Source organism: Calonectris borealis, chromosome 1, assembly GCF_964195595.1.
Source record: "Calonectris borealis chromosome 1, bCalBor7.hap1.2, whole genome shotgun sequence".
NCBI lineage: Eukaryota > Metazoa > Chordata > Aves > Procellariiformes > Procellariidae > Calonectris > Calonectris borealis.
Genome location: NC_134312.1, coordinates 2311727 through 2328022, shown reverse-complemented (window position 1 = coordinate 2328022; position 16296 = coordinate 2311727). Strand labels below are relative to the sequence as shown.

The following is a 16296-nucleotide window of genomic DNA, read 5'->3' as shown; positions in this document are numbered from 1 at the left end:
ATGCTTAGTAAAGTCAGTAGGGTTACTATAAAGTCTCTCTAATTTGTTTATTAACTCTCAAAATTGTCAGTCTGGAGTATTTCAAGTGTCCCTACAACAAGTGTTGGCAAAGACAACACTATAGCCTGCATCTGAGGCACCATACTTCATTGTCCCTGCATATGTTGCTCAAAAATTACACTGATCTTTTCATGCAGCCATTATTGCATTAGATATCCAGGTTTGACATCTCATCTCATTGTTATGTCTAGATCCATCTCAGCTTTAGTGCTTCCCAGATTGCTCTCTCCTATGGAATGTCCGTGTTTTAAGTTATTTTCTTTCAAGCTGTATTTTATTTGGAGGTTTTTATTTCTCTTTTTACTTGGTTACATAAATAGGATAGGTCATGCCTGTTTAAAATCCAGTTTTGAAAAACTCTTGCTGTCTATTCTTACTTTAATCTTATCTGCTTTGTTCTGATGAATTTTTGTTTAGAACATGATACACCTTTTCTTTATTTTCATTGCCAGCAGCAGTACTGCATAAATGTACTTTGTCCACTTAATCAGTCTGCTGTTTATGTAAAAATATGATTTCTTTCACTGGTAACACATCCGGCCTTATACAGGGTTTCAGCTGATGAATCTTGATGTGGTAAGCGACCATAGCACTCCTCGCTGGGGAATACTGCTCCTCTAGAGGGGCGAAGAGAAAAGAATATTCACCCCTGCTTCAGTTACTCCAATGCAAAGCCTCATTTTTACCCTGACCTTCCAGTGGAGTTTGAATTGACTGAAGGTATGGACTTGTGACTGCGAGAAGCAAGCGTGCATTTTGTTCTGTCTGTTCTACCCCTGTGGAGATGACATCTTGGAGCAAAGTGAGGCAGGTAGAGAAAAGGAAGTTCATTAAAGCGGATTAATTTCAAATTGTATTGGGAAATACAAGAAGAAGGTCCATGCTTGCCATGCTGGATGGAGTTGGTATAGAATGAAACTTTGTTCTGAGGGCATTGCAGGTAACCTGAAGTAAAATAAGACAAGTACTTTGAAAAGTAGGTGTTTATAATTTAAAAAGAACAAATTTGTGAAATAAGCAGGTAATTCATTATGTATACTTCTAGCACATAGCAATACTAGTATGATTAGCTAGAAGTTTCTACAATGTCTTGCTTGAATTGAAGGGTTTTTTTAGGTGTTGGACTAGATTTTAATTATATAACCTATATGAGCAGCTCCATTGAAGTGGTGTTTTATTTGAGGATTTGTATCCTGATTTCTGTGATTGAAGAGGGCTATTGGTGCAAAGTAAACTTTTTTGTATCCAGACGTTTTTTGTCACGCAATGAGGAAGAATTCAGTAACTTTAGTATTTCTTCAGTGGCAGTACTGGCTCTTACACACCTACCCCTTCCTTTTCTTTCACTGCCTACTCTGTGCCGCCGCTGGCTCCGATGTCATACCGCTTAGTGATGAAATGGATAAAGGCACAGATCAGGTTTTGCCAAACAAAAAGGTTGTTTTTTTCAGCCAGATCAATTTCCCTTACTCTCTGAAGAACCACTTGTGCTGGCATCACGCTGAGAGAGGGCTGGGAGTGTAAATTGGTGGCTGTGGACCAGAAATGGTAGAGGGCAGAGGCAGCTCAGCTTGCTTTTGAGCAGCGCTACTGCAGAGAATGAGAACCCTGCTTCAGTTAGGAGTGAATGTATATTCTATGAAATATATAAAACTGATGCCAAAAATTATATATGCAAAAAAGTTCCTAAGGTACTAGATGTTTTGAATTTCTTGTGTATCTGTAAATATTAAAAGATTCTTTAATGCTTAATCTCATCGTTACACATTTTAATCCAAACTGAAATATATTGCTCAATTTTCCTGAGTATGTTAGAAAATTTTAAAAGTGGAGTCACACAAGAATCTAACCTATTTTATTTATTGCAACCCTGCAGGGTTATCTACATAAATTTAGATTCTTAAATCCAAATTACTGAAAACCTGGCCTCTTTATTTTTTGCCTGTGGCTGTGTGCAGGTGTAATTAAAGTCATTTTGATGTCTCATTGCCTAATATAATGTACGGGCAACATTCAGTGGTTTGCTCTGAATAATTTCACTAGTTGTCTGTGTGTTTGAGGGCAATAAATAAGGGGTTGGGTTGAAGTCTCATTCATATCAGGCCTTTAGCTAATGATTAACTTCTTGATTTTGTCTAAATGTTGCTGAAAGGACTGGGGTAAGCAAGAGCAGGCATCACCAAGAGGAGAATTTATAACATGCAAACTTGCTTTTCTGAGTTGGAAGAAATTCATACACTTTACAGTTTCGCTGGAGCTCCTTGCCAGAACTGGGAAGAGAGAAGGTCCGTGGTCTACGTGTGGTTGAGACCCTCTCTTCGGGTTGGATTTGCTTGCTGTGAGCATAAGATTTACATGCATGTGATTGCATGCATTTCTTGCAGACCCTCTTGTCTAGTCAACCTCTGACGTCAATGTAATTTTGCTTTTCAGTTTTATTTCTATGCCCCTCTTAACAACAAAACTAGGACATTGTTCTGAACTACATGGATGTGCCTTTTCACAGGGTGCTATTTAACTTCTCCAGCCTGTTTTCCTTTTTTTTTCCTTTTTTTTTGAGCTGAGGCATCCCGGTGCAATTTGAATTACACTCTGAGCCTAAACACCCATAATGACAGTACAAAACTTGAGAGGCAACGTAAAGAAGACATTTAGTGCAGAGGTAGAAGGTGAAAAAACATCCCTATAACACCTTTAAATACGCATATTTTTCTTAGCTGCCGGGCATGTTGTTTTAAGTTTATTTATCAACTGAGATGTAGCTTCTGAGAGTAGGTTGTGGGTCCTGAATCCAAACCTTTGCTCCAGGAAGCAGAGTTCATTTTCCTGTGGTGACCCAGTCCTTAGAGGGGTGGCCTTGAATCCTGTCTTCAGATTTCTGCTTTGACTCTTATAACCTCCATTGTCAGGCTGTGTATTTCTGTGCTATATATTGAACGGAGTTCTTTGCTGAGAGATTTTCTTTTCTTTTTTTTTTTTTTTTTTTTATTTTTATTTCCATGATGTGGATTTACAAAAAATTATTTCTGAGAGCACTCAGCTCTGGGGGCCATTAATGGAATCAGGCCCTTTCTCCTATGTAATTGGTTCGGATTTTGATCTGAGCCGATAACGAACAAACTCCATTACCAGCCGGCAGTTGCTTGACAGTGAAACAATAACCGCTTGAGGCCTTACACTAGGGAAGCTTTATTTATAGGTATTAATAATAAGAAGAAACTAAAGAAAGGGAAATTTAAAGATGAAGAGTAGAAAAACCTTGCTTGTAACGCACAGTGTGGTGGACTAGGGACTGATTTCTGAAGAGTGGGGAAAGCCTCATCAGTGAAGCACCAGAAGACCCACAGCGGGCAACAGTCCTGCTTTGGCAAGATGAGGAGGCGTGAAAAGACAGTTTGAGATTCCAGCCTCTCTGTTTCCTGTGGGAAAGTGGCAGTGGTTTACTGTTGCCTTAATGGCATATGGGCGTGCTTGAGGGCTTGATGAAGAACTTAACTGTTTGGGGTTTTTTTCCAAACTGTAGCAATGACTCTTCAGAAAATATATTAACCCTCCTTAAAAACCTAGCTTCTCCCATGGAGCAAGCATTCAGCAATTGCTACTGCAGTTAAAAATGTTCTTGACAAGCTTCCTAGGGTAACTAGAAAATGGCACACATAAAAGTTACGTAGGCTCATTGTCCTTAAAAATAAAAAGATTCCTTTGGAGTTCAGTTGAGGTGTGTCGGTGGGATGGCTCTGGTACAGGGGGTAGATGTATGGAATCTTCCAAGAGGTAGAATTTTAAGTTCAGCATTTCATGTTTAGCAGTCTTCAGTGCTGCATCTCTTTGGTTTTAGCTGTGTGGTTCAAGACTATAAATAAAGTGGTGTCAATACTGCAATTACCAGGAATGCTTTTTTTTAGGTGTTATGCATGGCAGTGAAGATGAAAGTTCTCACTTTGTGAGAATCCCACAAGGGGTGGCATTAATCTCACCCGATTTTGGGTGTCTTTAATAAAAATGTCTCTATCTGAACAAGTTGCCTTACATTGCTCTCAGTGGAGACTGATTCATCCAACCTGCTTTAGATATCTACTTAAGCTTGAGTTTATTCATACTGTAGCTGTGACTGTTCCCTCTCTACTGGCTATAAACAGAGCCTGGATTACTACCCCCAACTGCTTATTGCTGCTTCTCTCCCACTGGAGATAACACTCCCCTCCATCTGAACAGGTCCTGTGAACTCACTAAGTGCTAATTATGCTATCACAGTATATAAATGCATGTAACAAGCACTTTATTTTCCTTTTGTATCATTTTAGGGACCTGGCAGTCACTCCTGCACCAAGCAGCTCCCGTCAAAAATTACTGGAACCAACAATACATGCTTCTCTGCTCTCAGATGGAAGGAATGTCACCCAAGACCAGAGCTTCCCCCTGACAAACCCAGAGAGCCGGTGAGTTCAGTTTCTGAGACAGCAGATCATCGCTGGGTGGAATGAAGGTTAATGCTGCAATGTGCAAGATCTAAAACCATTTCCCAAGCTAATGCAGTTGTCTCATCTGTTATATCAACAGCCTTATTAAACATGTGTCGCTGCAGCATAAAACAAAGTCTTGTCATTCATGGGAATGGTTTCATTTAGACACCATAATTCATATACACAGAAAGGGAATTTCAAGAGCTTTCTATCAAGAGGATGTTTGAAGGAAAAAGATGCTGAAAGAAACTTGGTCCAGGTATAGAAAAACAGAACTTGAGTGATAAATATGTCTTTTAAACAAATTTACCAGATATTGCTATCAGAATTATTTCTCATTCTCTCTTTAGAGGATTACCATAGTTACTGTTGAATACCATTTGGGAAGCTCTGGGTGATATCATGATCTTCAAATTCATATCTCATCCATGATAACAGCAGATCCCATCAGGATACTGAGCTCTGTAGTACCTTTACTTTCTCTTACTATCTCAGCCGTTGCTGCTATGCTTCATGTCTTGTCCAGGATCTCTGCTCATGAGTGATGAACATCCTCATTTATTTGTACCACAGGTAAACAGGCTCTGAGGTATGGGAGGGAGACAGCTCCTATCTCATTTAAAGCTTGTAGGGAGGTGAGGATAGAAGAAGATTTGAAGAGGCTACATCTTCAGTGTCTTTTAGACCTTCAGCTACGAAGCGGGCTATATTTTCCTGACTTGCTCTGCGGGTCCTCTTACAAGACGGCTGTGACTTACTCTAATGGTCCTGTTTCATAAGTACATCTGAGCCGTGGCTGCCAACAAGCCTGTCTGCTGTTGTGGCAAGTGACATTGCGGCCTTTCTATGCAGTATCCTGCGTAAGTTTTTTTTTTTCCCCTCTTCTGGCCATCTGTTGTAAGCTCATGCCCAGATGGGATGCACAGAAGCAGCCGGATGCCGCACAGCGTGACCTAGTGAAGCATAACATGCCAGATCCCCATCCACACTAGGAAATAGGTGTGTGCTTGTAGCCGTGCTCTTCTCACTCTTCGGAACCTACCACAAAGCTCATCTGAAAGCTGCAACTTAGAGTGAGCTGATGTCTATGCCATATGGCTGTTGGTAAACTTGAATTTGATCATGGGTTCAATCCCATGTCTGATATCTTGTTCTCATTCCGTACAAACCAAGGTACCTTTCCTGCTATATTTAAACATACCATACCATGTATTTTTCATCTCTGTGTTTTCACCTATGTGTTAAATAACCTCCTGAATACACATTAGGCAGCTTTTCACATTAAGTCAGACTGATGAGAAATGCTGAGCATCTTTATAAGATTTCAATGCATTTACTTTATTCCTCATCTGTTAAGCAGAATTCTTAGCTAAACTTGCTGTTGAAAAAAATGTTCCTTTGATATCCTAGAGAGACTGCCAGTTCCCTCTATGTGATGTACTACCTGCCACAGTAATTACAAGTAGTTAATTAGCATGCTGTAAAAAGGTTGAAACCGAAGGTCTCTGCAGATTCATTTGTCCCGAGTATTTGTGCCACAGTGGAGTGTGCTGAAGGGGAACAGAGCGAGCGTATGAGAGAAACTGAGTGCGTAATAGGTTGCAGAGGGATTATGCATCATCTGTCCTTACCAGTAAGAGGCAAGACCTATAACTCAAATGAGTGTGAAGCTATCATGAGTTGTAAAGGTCTTACCCTTCGCATATGGGAATAAATATGTCTTTCCACTCCACCACATTTTGGTGTTTTGACTTTAGCAGTGTTTTCATTTAGCACTGTTAATAACACAGTGGAAAAACAACTGTGAGGAGAGAAAAAGCAAACTGCTAATCTGATTCATTTTCTGTGCATGCATCACGGCCTACAGCAAAATTGTATAGAGTCATGTTCTCAACTCCTTTTGCGAGGGAAGTATGGGAAGTGTGGAAGAAATTTGCTTATAGGCGATTGATGGAAATGCTGTTGTGTAGATGCATTTGAAATATTAGTGAGAAAAATCCCACATTTCTGAAGTATTGTAGTAAAGTCTGTAGTGATTTTGTTTGAATATTGAGGTGGTTTAATATTTTCTTTTTCTTTCTCTCCAATTTTATGCATTCAACATTTGGAATGGAAGAAAGAGTAAACTAAAAAAAGCTGTCAAGGGGTAAGAGCATGAATGTATTGACTTCCAGGCACACCCAATGAAAGAAATATTGTTTTCCAAGATCAGGGACTGCAGATTAGTCTGATATCTCACTGGGCAACACTGTGTCCAGGTCCCAAATTTTTTGCATTATTTCTCAAATCCAGCAGTTTTTATTTAAGCTTGAGCTGTGGTGGAAACGGCATCGTTATTCTTCAGGTCACTAACACTTGATGGATTCAAGTCCTGCAGTTGTTCTGTTACCTTGTGTCAACCAGTAAAATAGGTGATCTATGGCATTTAGGTGATTGATGGCATTTACTCAAGAGTGAAAATTAAAGGTTTTGTTTGGACGTCTGCCCACTGCAGTTTTCAGCAGGACAGTTTCTAATTACATCCATGGCTTCTTTTCATTGCTAAGACCATAGCTATGGTCTTCTCCTTGGAAGTAAACTATGATGACCTAGTCTTTCCTGGTTTCACAAAAGAAAACACCATGCCACTTTCCAGGGATTTTTGAAGTCCTCTGCTGGAGGCTGAACTCTCCCACACGTGAAAGTGTGGATTCTTTTTGCCTGAGGTTCCATTTGTTCTCACTCATAGGCTTAAACAATTTATCATTGCCTTTGGTGAGTAGCAGTACTTTAGGGCAATATATCTTACAACTGTACTTTAAAGGACTGCTGCTCACCACAGGCAGTGATAAATTCTTTAGGTCCCTGTCTGCTGTATTTCATTACTCACTTCTACCATAGAGGTGTTTGTAAGGATATTGAAACGATCTAGTTACAGCTTAACAAGGAGAGGAGAAGAGAGGAGGGGCAAAATATAGTGAGTTGGAGAGTAGAAACTTAATTTCTTAATCTGTTACTATACCCTCATTATTTGCAAGTTTGAGGGTGGAGTCAGAATCTCACCTACCATTGACCAGTGCATTTAACAAGGAACTGTCTCAAATATTTAATTGCAGGTCCCCATTCCTGCCAAACACAATCAAATGAAAAATATCCATCAATTCAAATATTATGACATCACATGCAATGATATATGTTAGGGTTTGGCAGTCCAGTGCAACCATAATCTAAACAGGATCTATAGCAGTCCAGTGCTTTACTCCTCAACTCATTACTAACATATTTTGTATTTAGTGCACACAGAATCCATTTATCTCATTACTCCATGGGGTAATACTGTTTTTTTTTTTTAAAGCTTCCTATTTTTCATTTCTTTTCCATTTAGCTGACAGAAATTTTACTAGAGGGAAGACCTGCTTGCTTCACCTATAATAGTTCTCTTTTCTGTGCTGAGGCTGTCAGGGAAGGACTAAAGATAGGTTATCCAAACTCATTTACAGGTCACCTGGCAAAAGCACAAAGGAGAGGTAGGTTCTCAGCTCCTCTGCCCCACCCCTCCCAAATATCTTGGACATCTAGATGGCAGGGACCTCATAGGCTCTAGTTTTGCCACTTATTTTTTATATTATTCTCATTGAGTAGTTTTACAAGAAACCTTAATTAAATTAAATGTTTCCTATGACACTTGTACTAGAAAAGCCTGGATACTGCCTTCCCTTTACACCCTGCCAAGTGGTATGTAAATTATTTCTCACAGTTTACCTTGTCTTCTGCCCTCTAAGAAAGGGACAGCTGGGGAGAAAGGCAATGAAGATTTTTTGTTGAACACCTTAGCGTGCTGGATTTTAACATAGCGCATTCATGTAGTCGTGGCTAGAGATCCACAGGGGGTTAATTCTAACTGTATGATATCTATTTTTAGCCTTTATTTGTAGGCGAATGTGTGACTATGTTCTCTGAAGCAAAAGCAGAAGTAGTCAGCCTTTTGGAAATTGGAATAGAAGTTGAAGAGTCCAAGCTGCTGTTTATACTGAGCCTGGATTTACTACTCCTAGTAATTTCTTATCCCTACCACAGTTATGTCTGATGCATATTACAGGCAGCTAAAATGAGATTATGACTAGGGTTAAGCACTTGGCTAGAGCATTCAGCATACATCATTTGATGAGCATCCTTGGATGCAGTGGACCTCAGAGGAAGATGCAAGCACTCAGTACATTACAGGATATAATATTCCTTTACCTTGAAGGCAATGGCAAAATTCTCATAGACTTCCACAGTACATCTAGTGAGAAGATAATTACCTGTTTCTTATGGGAGTACCACACTGTTTTATCTCATTATTCATGATCCCTTCTTCTTATTGCATGGATTTATTAAAATACCACTGAAATGCTTTCTTTCTATTCCCCAGAACACTGTAATCACAGTATTCTCACAAGCTAAAATGCTCCTTGCAAGAATTACAGGATGAAATTCTTTTGGCCTGCACCATGGATAAGGTCAGGGCGGATAATCTTTGAACTTCCTCTCAGATTCATAAATCTATGAATCAGTTTCTCTCACCTAGACCAGAACAGTCCTTTTTGTATGAAGAGAGACATTATGAAATGTCTTAAGCATTGGTCCAGATATATATTACCGTTTTGCATTAAATAGGTAGTTATCGATCTCTCCATATCAATCAAGGTCTTTTACTTACTTTTCTTGAAGTAAATTGACAATATATAGATAGAATGGAAAGCCTTTGTCAGAACAAGCTACAACATGGTCATTATCATTATCAGGGTCTCACACCACTCAGGCTTTGGCTTTGACTAGGTTTTCTGCAAGAGACATAACAGGTCAGAGGTGCCTTGGGTACTACTCACTGGTAAATGGCCTCCCATGGTCTGTGCTGTCGCTGGGGTACTACAGAAACACTCCTTTTCAAGGCAATTCCTATTTTCTTTTACTCACCGAGAGAGAACATGGTCTGCAGTGCAGAACCACAGATTTGGAAACAAGGAGCTCTGAGTTCTGATCCCAGATCTGAAGCTGATTCACTGTGTGGCATGAACCTTTTCATTGTATCTGTCTGTGCAATTAATTAAACCAATAAATGAAAATTGAGAGAGGTAGTAGCTGTGTTTGCTAGCACTAGAAGTTTTGAGAGAATTGTAATGTGTGAAAACCTTTGTGTAACTGACAAGTACTGGGATTTACTTCTGACTTTTGATTGAGTTGTGTGACTGCAACATCAGTAATACTGTCAGACCTGGTGCATATGCTTTTTTTATTGCTATTTTAAAGCATAAATCATTTCCCCCTCTCAGCTGCAGAGAATCTGGTCCTGCTAGCGGACGATTTCTAATCTCACCTGGTGCACCTGCTGGTGAAGGTCTGTCGGTTCGGACCCCTGTTCCCCATGCTGGTCTCACTGAAGAAGCCAAAGCTGAACATGAAGATCCAAGAGGAACTAAAAATGGAGTGGACAGTTTGAAAGGTTTGAACCATATTCCAAAGTAACAGTTTTGCTCAGGCTGTGTATCTTACTTACTGTAATGATAGTAGCTTTATTTGGGTGACAGGGCAGCTTCTTCATGTTTCTGATAATGACACTCATAAGCAGCAATGTTACGATGTGGAAGAATCATTCACAATGTGAATCATCACAGCAACATACTCAATACAGCAGCTTTCTCTCAATGAACTTTTGGAGAAATTAAAACCAGTGACTGCTTAGGCATAAAGTTACTCTTCCACATGTATGAGGTAGAGGAGTCACTAGACTACCTGAAGATATTAGTCTTCCCCAACTCCACCCCCCAAAACACTGGGTTTTCAGCTGGAGATATGCTTTGTGGTAAATTTTGACTTTTCATTGAAATAAACACCCTCTTAGTGCTTCTTCACCCATTTATAATTTCTGCAGAGACTGAACTCCCTAGTGACAATCTTCAGAGCAAAACCAGCAAGTCCAAGACTGGTTCTTCTCATGTGCCTCAGCTCATCAACTGGCCAGGCTCCCACTCCAAACCTGTCCTACCTCCAATCCCGTCTGGGCGGAAGAGGACCAACCCTTGATGGCCACTACTAGCACAGTCCTCGTCGTGAATCTTGATTCTGCACCAAATCTTTCTGTCTTAACAGGAATACTGATTTTGATATATTTCTCTTCAACAAAGCAAAGTCTATCAAATATTGTTTCTAAATCCATTTCTGATTAACTCTCCCAAAAAAGGTTATTTATTTATAACTTTATTAAAAAGTAATTTCTGTATTTCCCAAAGCTAGAAATTATTTCCCCAGGCACTCTCAGCTGGGAAATGGTGTAGATTTGTTCCTAACAGCCACATGACCATATCTTCCATTAATTTCTCTCTTTCCTCCCTCTCCTATATTATAGATTTAATTGAGGTGTGGAAGCATCAGGGCCTCTGATAATATTGTCTATATTGTAGTACTGGTGAATTATTTTGAAGAGGGATTTTGTGAAATGTTCAGATTTAAGTTGGGAGTGAAAACTAGTTCCAAGTCTTTTTTTAATAAAATGTGTTTTTTTGAAGGGATGAGACATAATTCTTTGATTTGCAAGTGTATTTAAACAACCTAGTAAGGAGTCATCAGAAAAAATTATTAGAATTATTGAGAACTAGCTGAAGCTGTAAGTAGTATGTGAAGATTTGTTTTTCTGTATGTGGAGCAGAGCTCTGACAAGTAAATAAAACTCTTGAGTTAATGTTTGTCATTACCATCTACTTATAGAACAGATAGATAGTGGGGCCCTTTTCCCCGAGCAGCTTCCCCCGAGGAGGGGCGTTTGCTATTCATATTACAGCATGGGTCCTCAGAGGTCTTTGCAGGCACAGAAGATATCACTGGTTGCCACGGTATGGAGTCATGTCCATGGAAGAGCTCTGTTTTACCTCACCATGCATGTTCATGATGTGGCGAAGGGTTTTCGTTGTTTAAATAGGATGAACTGAACGAAGCAACACAGCTCACGGTAAGTAATGGATAGATTCAGATAGCCTGACCTTAAATTCCAGTGAAGTCTGTAAAACAACTCGGCTTTTTATTAAGTAGTTTCCTTTCCATAGAGCAGCTGGCTGTACCCGCAAGCTGAAGAACAACAGCTCTTCCAAGGCGCCGGTTTTTTATCATTGATTTTGGCAGAACAAAAACCAAGGCTGCTCCGTGGCCTGGGTTCAGAAGGAGTTCAGGCAGCCGAAGCTGCAGTTTCGACCCTAGCGGGTTTTTTGCCGAGGCGGTTCAGCGAGGTGGGTATCTGATGCCACTGGATGACTACCTAACCTCCACAGTTTCCTCAGCAAGTCCCACAGGGTTCTTCACGGCCGCTCTGCCTCTATAAACACCTTTGCAGAAGTTGGCTGTTACAGCTGGCTGCACGGTTGATTGACATGGATGCTGATGAGTGTATCGGGTTTTGCTGTTTTACAGGTGACAGCAGTTTTGCCAGTGTCGTGGTTAATGAATACGTACAAGGTACCTCGTGGTTCATACACAGCAGGGCCAGGGGTGATCACAACTCCTCGCTTAAATTAGGAAGGTAGTACAGTCAGTGCAGATAAATCAGTTTTCTCCCGGATACTAGTGCAGAAACCCATGTTCCTAAACTGCTCTGCGTTGCAGTCTGGGTACATACACGTCTGGAAAATAAGGGCAGGGGGTGTTGGGTGATACCCTAGTCACGTCAGTGTCTCTTTCCTTTTGCTTCCATTCTCCAAGCCAAGAACTCTTCCACATTCAGCCCCAGTTCTCCACTCTTCCCTTGGAATGGTTACTCCCTTCTGTGTAAAACAGAACAAAACATGACAAGTTATCCCTGAATTGTGCCGAATTTCCTCCTCTTGAAGTGTGCAATCCTGCAAAAGCCCTGTACATCTTAAGCGAGTGAGCACAGCGATTCAAACTACTCATATTTAGAGCAACAGTATTAAATGTTAAGCTCTCCAGTGCAGGAATTGCATCTCTTTTTTGATTATATAGAGCTGAGCATAGAGATGGAGTATAAATACGTTACTCTTATTTCCCAGTTGTGAAAAGAAACCATTTGTTCATCTGTGATCAGGGTATTGGTTAGCTTACTTGCATTTGTATCACACAATAATGTTTGAAGAGAATCTCCTATTTTGCAATCAGTTCTTGGGCCCTGAGCTTTCAAATACTCCCAAATGTGGCACGTTCAGTGGGGTTACACGTGCGATCCAGGGGATAACGACCTTGCATGGAAGTAAGACATGGGATTTTAAAAATACCAGGGAGAAGCTGAATTTGCTAAAGTCAATTTGGCAAAATATTCAGTTTCTTGCCTTCCCTCCCTAAGCTTTTACTGCCATACACTCTCACTTGCTCTCTTCTCGCTCCCCAGCAGACCACAGATTGAATTGCTAACCCAATTTACGAGGTTCCCGAAAACAACTGCATTGTGCTGACCTGCCCTTTGTCTACTGCACCCTGAAGTGTGGAACGTCTGGCCGAGTTTGAAGGCAGAAGTGCCGTTGGATTGCCGGTATGTAATATTTACATTTCATTTAGCAGATTGTGAAGCTTTGCAGTTCGTCGTTTTTAGTTTAGAGCATTTATTTTTGGCTGAAAGTACAGAACTTGTAACTTGGTGCCTATATATTTATAGACTGGCAGATAAAAGCGGGGCTGTTTCGGGGAACTCTGTTTTTATTGGCAGGAAGCGTGTTTGGATTACAGCAGAGTAACACCTTAAGTTAGTCACAGTCAAACAAGTCTCTGAGTCTTGAATTTTACAGAGGGGAGTATAACAAGCTGTTTAATTTCCCTTTTTTAAATTAAACATTCAACATTCAATAAAATCAGTAACTGCGGTTGCTGTCTTGTGAATGCAAATGGCTTTACCAGCCGGAAGATATAGCCGCACGCTTATCACACGTGCTGTGTCATAGCCCTGTGTTACACATCAGTAAATCAAGGCAGAGAGAAATTCCACTGATTCGTGTTATGAATTTTTTTACAGGAATTGGGCCAAAACCCAGGAGTCCTGTGTCTCTGCTTGGATGTCGGGTCTTTGAGTGAAGCAGAGGAGACTGTGCTTATGCGAAAGTGTTGCGGGAAGTCAAGGGCAGCTGTTTTATCCTGATTCCTCCCTCAGGACAGTGGTAGGAGTTACAGTACAGCTGCTGTAGGACAAGGAGCTGCTGAATTAAGGAATGACGGGTTTGTAAGAGATAAGGGGACGGTGTTTTAATACAGACCTGTGCCTGAAGGAGAGGATATGAAGTTTGCTAGCTAAAAGTTTGATGCACAGCTCAGCGCAGACTTCCAGGGGCTGCAGAATAGGTCCATAAATAGCTGCTTCTGGAAATCTGCTGAGCGTATTGAGTGCTGGAGGCCAAGATGCTCCAGGGACAATCACAGAATGCGTAGGCAGCCAGGGAAACCTGCTGCAGGTTTGGTAGAAGATGGGAGCAGGAGACACGTGGCGGTGCGGATTCTCCAGCACCCGCTCCCTAACTTACTAGCTGTATTTAAAAAAAATGGGTGCAAAATGGTTTGGTTTGGTACTCTGCCCTTCATTTCCCTAAACCCACTGATAAGGGCCCTAGAAACCCTAGAAGCTAGAAACCACTGGTAGAGGCTTGACTTGCTGGTGAGACCACTGCGAATCCAGCAGCTACACCTTTTTATTTTGTTTTTTTAAGCATGTTCTGGAAACAGATGGGGAATAGTTACCAGTATTGACCAAAGGGCTGTTTATTTCTCTGCAGAGCACGCACGTCCATTTCTAAAAATACCTTCCTGAAGCACCATCTCATGTCCCAGCAGCGGCTGGCTGCCCCGCTACCTCTGCCTGCTCCCTCGGGAGCTTGTCTAATTGAATACGCTGCATAATATGCTGCTAATTTGGCAGCTGTCAAAATGAATTATAATTTTTTTTAACAGTACCACGGTGGGGGCGAGGAGAGTTGCTGCTTAGTGCGATTACACCAACTGCCCGTATTTCTCTTTGCATCCCTGACTCAAGGGAGAGCCAATGAAGGGCTTGAAGGAGACTCCACGAGTCTTTCCCCGGTCTCACCCCGCACTTCTACGGTGTCACTTCAACAACTCAGCCCTGCAAACCGCTTTGGGTTCCCCGTCATTTACCAGTTTTTACTTCCACCACCAGCTGTGTTTGGAGTCACATACCTTCTCCCCATGGTCTGCGGGGTTGGAGCTCAAGCAAGCGCCTTTTGGTACAGAGTCAGCCCTGCAGCCCCGGCGCTCAGCCCCTGGGGTGCTCAGCACTGCAGACCCTGCGTAAGCTCTGCACTAAATCTTGCTCCTTGGACATACCCTTTCGGTAACCCTCACAAAATATTTCAAGCTTGTGAGATATTTTTTTTCTGCCTCCTGTAAGGCGGAGGGAGAGGAACCCTTGTAGGTGAGGCTGAATTTCATTTTCCTGCAGGGAGGAGGAGGAGGAGGCGGCTCCTACATTTTTATCATTCGTGTTTTTCCCTGCTCATACCTCAGAGCAAGTAGAAGCACGAAGGTGTAAATCAGTGTCCATCACGGAGGCATGAAGGCTCCACAGTGAAGAATCCCCCTTGCTGAGGGTCTTCCTAGAGAAGAGATCTTCTCTTGAGACCCACTTCTCCATTCCCCAGTGCTTTCCTGGCCAGTAACAGCACAGAGGCTCACAGCGGTTAGCCCCTGCCTGGAGCAGAGATGGGGTGGCATCATAAATCCTCCAGCAGGAAAAGGATGGTTTCCCATAAGTTGGAGACTATGTGGGGTTCAAAAGGAATCATAGAACCATAGAATACCAGGTTGGAAGGGACCTCAAGGATCATCTGGTCCAACCTTTCTTGGCAAAAGCACCCTTGTCCAGCTGAATCTTAAAAGTGTCCAATGTTGGGGAATCCACCACTTCCCTGAGGAGATTATTCCAATGACTGATTGTTCTCATCGGAAAACGGAGTCTGGAGTGGTATTCCTTGCACTAATCCCGTGCTCTGGGGCTTCCATTAGTCAACTGTGGGGACTCTGAAGGACCATGTTCCTCTCCTCCCCTTATCTCACTGGACATTTAGTTGACTCCAAGCATTGCACTCCACCTTCCTCTGAGGCAGGGCATGATGCAGCACTCCCCACCCCGAGCACCTGCGTTTTGTGTGATTGCAGCCAGCTGATATGATCTCAGGCCGTCTGAAACACAGTGTGTGGCTGCACACCTTCACGACAGCCCGGACTCGATGAGCCATGGTGTCTTCCAGGCTCTCAGAATGGAGATCTACCAACAAGCCAGCAGTCTTGGCTGATGGAGGGGGTTGGGGTATTTCTTCCTCTTCTCAAAGGTCAAAGCATACATGACCACAGGCGTCTTCCCAGCAGAGACGATGTCACCTGCCTCTTCCCTGGCCGGTCCCCAGCACCTCCTACATGGGAAACGTGGCTGAGCTCTAACGGATGCTCCTGCTTCACCTCCTCCCTCTCAGGCTGGAAAGCGGTAAATTAACTGTCCCCGTGCCCTGTGCTGAGGTCCTTTGGTCAATGCAGGGTCGGTGCATCCATCTTCCAGCTGCTCAGGGAGAGAGGGGGAGCAAAGAGTGAAAGGCGGCTGGTTATAACTGTATGGAAGTGGAAAAATAATAATAAATACTAAAAATTTCCAGCAAATTTTGGAGAGCTTTCAAAGAAGGAAGGGTGCCAGCAGAGACCCGTGAGCCTGGGCCATGCTGGAGGCAAAAAAAAAAGGTTCTGTATCCTCTGGGCTCTTCCCCTCCCAAATTTCCTCCGTCAATAAATCTCACCTTCTTGCCCTCTCGGGCTCCGA

At 42.1% G+C, this 16296-nt stretch overlaps 1 protein-coding gene across 1 annotated transcript in view; it reads left to right on the top strand.

The window, feature by feature from the left end:
• LRGUK (leucine rich repeats and guanylate kinase domain containing) overlaps positions 1 to 11220 on the top strand; it is a 54256-nt gene extending 43036 nt beyond the window's left edge. The window contains exons 18-20 of the mRNA XM_075142341.1: positions 4365 to 4499; positions 9818 to 9987; positions 10417 to 11220. Coding sequence (XP_074998442.1) covers positions 4365 to 4499; positions 9818 to 9987; positions 10417 to 10568 — 457 coding nt within the window. The 3' untranslated portion in view covers positions 10569 to 11220. The remainder of the gene's footprint in view (positions 1 to 4364; positions 4500 to 9817; positions 9988 to 10416) is intronic.
• The last annotated feature ends 5076 nt before the right edge of the window (positions 11221 to 16296 follow it).